This window comes from Asparagus officinalis, chromosome 4, assembly GCF_001876935.1.
Source record: "Asparagus officinalis chromosome 4, Aspof.V1, whole genome shotgun sequence".
NCBI classification, from domain to species: domain Eukaryota; kingdom Viridiplantae; phylum Streptophyta; class Magnoliopsida; order Asparagales; family Asparagaceae; genus Asparagus; species Asparagus officinalis.
This window is the reverse complement of record NC_033797.1, coordinates 145,174,888-145,178,318: the sequence shown is the minus strand read 5'-3', so window position 1 is coordinate 145,178,318 and position 3,431 is coordinate 145,174,888. Positions and strand designations below refer to the sequence as shown.

At 44.4% G+C, this 3,431-nt stretch overlaps 1 protein-coding gene across 1 annotated transcript in view; it reads left to right on the top strand.

The window, feature by feature from the left end:
* The window catches only part of LOC109839443 (cysteine-rich repeat secretory protein 15-like), a 4,736-nt gene continuing 3,958 nt past the window's right edge, over window positions 2,654–3,431 (top strand). The window contains 2 exon segments of the mRNA XM_020407866.1: window positions 2,654–3,309; window positions 3,312–3,427. Of these exon segments, the coding sequence (XP_020263455.1) occupies window positions 2,821–3,309; window positions 3,312–3,427 (605 nt within the window). The 5' untranslated portion in view covers window positions 2,654–2,820.

Sequence of the window (3,431 nt, the reverse complement as noted above, 5' to 3'; positions counted from 1 at the left end):
TCGTAGTATCCGTATCGGTATCCGAGATAGATAAACGGATATGGTTATGGTAAGTATCATATCCAAACCGTATACGGACCGAATGCACCCCTATGCAGAATTGGACAATGAAGTATTAACTACATCACTGGCTAGTTAACCGATCTAATTAGTTTCTATCTGAGCTACAGAACACAGAAAAATTTGACCGTGCACAGAACCCGTGCTTGAAAGGGCAAAACATGAACCAAGGGCCTTTTTCAGAGAACCCCACTAACTCAGCGTGATAAATGAGAAGACGGCTTTCATCACTGAGAATCCTATTCTGCTTACTCCGCGCTCGCCTTCCCTTTAATCAACTCTCTTTAAAGATAACCAGTGCGCGCGATTGTTTATTTGATTCTCTTTGTTTGCCCGCATTCAAGTTGACCAAATAACCGAGATCACGCCTCCCGAACATAGAAATCTTGCTCGTCATCATCCAATTATTACTACCACCATCCAAACACCAAAGCACCTAAAAACCAACATTAGTACATAAAAGCACAAAAGCAAGCCATAGAGATCTCCCTCTAAAAATGTTGATGAAGCTAAATTATTTATTCTTAGCACATCCCAAATTTCTTCAGACTACTTCAGCATCCATTCAACGAAAGAAGCAACAAAAACACTAAAACTAGCATGACAAGTGACAACACACATCAACGTCGACTGTCAAGATCGAAGTTTATGCCCTCATGACTACAGGTGAAGGTCCTCTGCCTGCATCCAAGAAACATCTACTAAAACTAAGAAACAGAAACCTCCGTGACAGATTTATGCACTAATTATGAACATGATCTCCAACTTAGATGGACACTTAGATCCCTAATAGTTTCGCTGATGTAGAACACAGAGCAGACGCGTTTATGTCAAAGTGGGACAGTCGCAAGCCCAAATGCGGGCCTGGTCGAAGAAAATAACTAGTTTCGAAGAAATGGCCGTAACTTTCAAACCGTACGTCGGAATTGGAACGAATTATATATGAAAATGGACTATCTCGACGAGACGGAGCCATCCAAACCCATCCCTTCGGGTTCGGTTTGCGTTCTCTGTTTCGCCAAATTCCTTACGGTTTGAGAGATATTTGTATTTTTGTCCGTTTTTTACCATTTTTAGTAATATTTTAGGAGTCTTTTTTGTTTAGGAAACAAATCCGATTTGATCTCAGATTTAACCGGTGGACTTTCCTAGTAATAAGAAGTCTTTTTAGGAGTTTTAATATTTTAGGAATTCTTTTACTATTTTTGGTAGAGTTTGAGTCCTTGGAGTCTTGTTTTTTTTTCTATTTAAGAAGAGTCTTGTAAGCCCTAGAGGCATAACTTTTGATTAATAAAAATTTTGTTTTTCCTCAATATTTCTTCGTGGATTCGAAGCTCTTCGTGGATTCGATGATTTTCCTTGGTGGATTCCGAGGCTACTACTTTCGCGCTGCATCATTCACGGCTATAGTTGAACTTGTCATTTGGCTCTGAAGTCGATCCCAGCATATTTTCTGAAATCTTAAAGAAAGGTTCCTGAAATTGGGTGGGCAAAAAAAATTCCTACATATTCTTGATCTTTGTTATACATTTTTATTTAACATGCAAACTATAGTAGCATCGAGCCCTACAAAAGAAAAACTATTGAATCCAACAACTCCACCTCAAGATATTGAAAAAGTAGTTGGATGTCAGTATCCTATCTCCAATCCCAATTCTTCTTGGCCGTGCAACGTCTGCAATAGAACCCCCAATCCTTAAGTAAGGGTCTGTTTGGATGTTTCTTTGTAAAATGCGTGATTGCTACAGTAACACGTGGCCGCCACGGTACCGCGTCTCAAAACGGAGCCTTTTACCGGGAATTAACATGAGCCTTTTACCGGGAATTAACATGAGACTACCAACTCAGCTACAGTAGCTGCCACATCAGTCACCTCTTGCCCAAGCAAACACCGGTTATGTTATAGTAATGTAGCGGGCCGACGGATTTGGATCCTCTCCACTACAAAAAAGTAGTGGAGAGACCACTACTTTTAATCTCAAGCGTTGATTATTTAGTAGGCGGTTATGATACAATCTAAATCTAACACTTACCATACTCCCGTGTATTGCACCCATTCCTAATTTGCACTAAAAGAAAAAATCATAACCATCAACTAGATAATCAATGGCTATGATTATGTAGTGGTCCCTCCACTATTTTTTTTGTAGTGGAGAGGATCCGAATCCGCGGGCCGACACCTCGACAAAAATCCGTGCTCAAGCCTGTAATCCCAAGCGTAATACGCACCAAAGATTTTGCTCGTCGTTCTCACTCCCTTCCGCCGAGCACCCCTGTTTGCACTTCGCCGAACAGAAATCTGGCCTACAAAGAAAAGGACCATATATATCGATCCCTCGTTGGAGCACCCCCATTATCACACTGATTGAAGTGATAAAAGGAGAATCATATTCTGCTGGCACTCCAAGTTCGCTGCTCTTTATTATCCAACGTCATCATTATTTGATTCCCTTTCTGCGGCAGCGTAGTGATTAATCCACGAACGAGTCGTCAAATTCTCCAAGGAAATTAAAAAAACTAGATGAACTTGTCATAATCCTCTTATTTATTTATTAATTAATTAGCCCCAAAAACCAAGTAGAGATAACCTTTGTTTTCTGCCAGCTGCTGAGGCAAATTAAGATAGAAAAGCAACTTCCACCATCCTTACTTAAACACGAGAAAAGGACCGGAGGGCAAAAAAAAAAAAAAAACTCAAAACTCAAAATTCCCTCCATCGTACAAAGCCATTTTTCTTCTTCTTCTTCTTCTTAGCGAAAGATGAGCCCTCCGAGCTTCGTATCAGTCTCGCTCTTCTTCTTCTTCTTCTTCTTCACTCTTCGTCTGCACCAAGCAAGAGCGGGCAGCAGCTTCATCTACGCTGGCTGCTCCCCATCCAAATTCGAGCTCAACTCCCTCTACCAATCGCACCTCAACTCCCTCCTCGCCTCCGTCGCGTTCTCGGCCTCCCAAACATCCTACAAGGACTTCCCGGACTCCGACGTCTACGGCCTCTACCAGTGCCGGAACGACCTGAGCTCCTCCGACTGCTCGGCGTGCGTCCAGAGCGCCGTGGGTCAGCTCAGCCTCGTCTGCGCCCAGTCGTACGCCGCCTCCCTCCAGCTCGACGGCTGCTTCTTCGGTACAGGCAACAGGACTTCTCTCGCAAGGAAACCCCGACACGGTCGCTTTCGACCAGAAATGGCGCGAGCAACGCCAGCGACGGGGGAGTTCCTCCGGAGGAGGGACGACGTCCTGGACGACCTGCAGAAGCGGCGCGGGCCTTTCGGGTGAGCGGCTCGGGGCGGTTCAGGGCAACCGCCCAGTGTTTGGGGGACCTCGAGCGCGGCGGACTGCGCCGCTTGTCTCGTCGCGGGCGCGTTGGGGAGCTG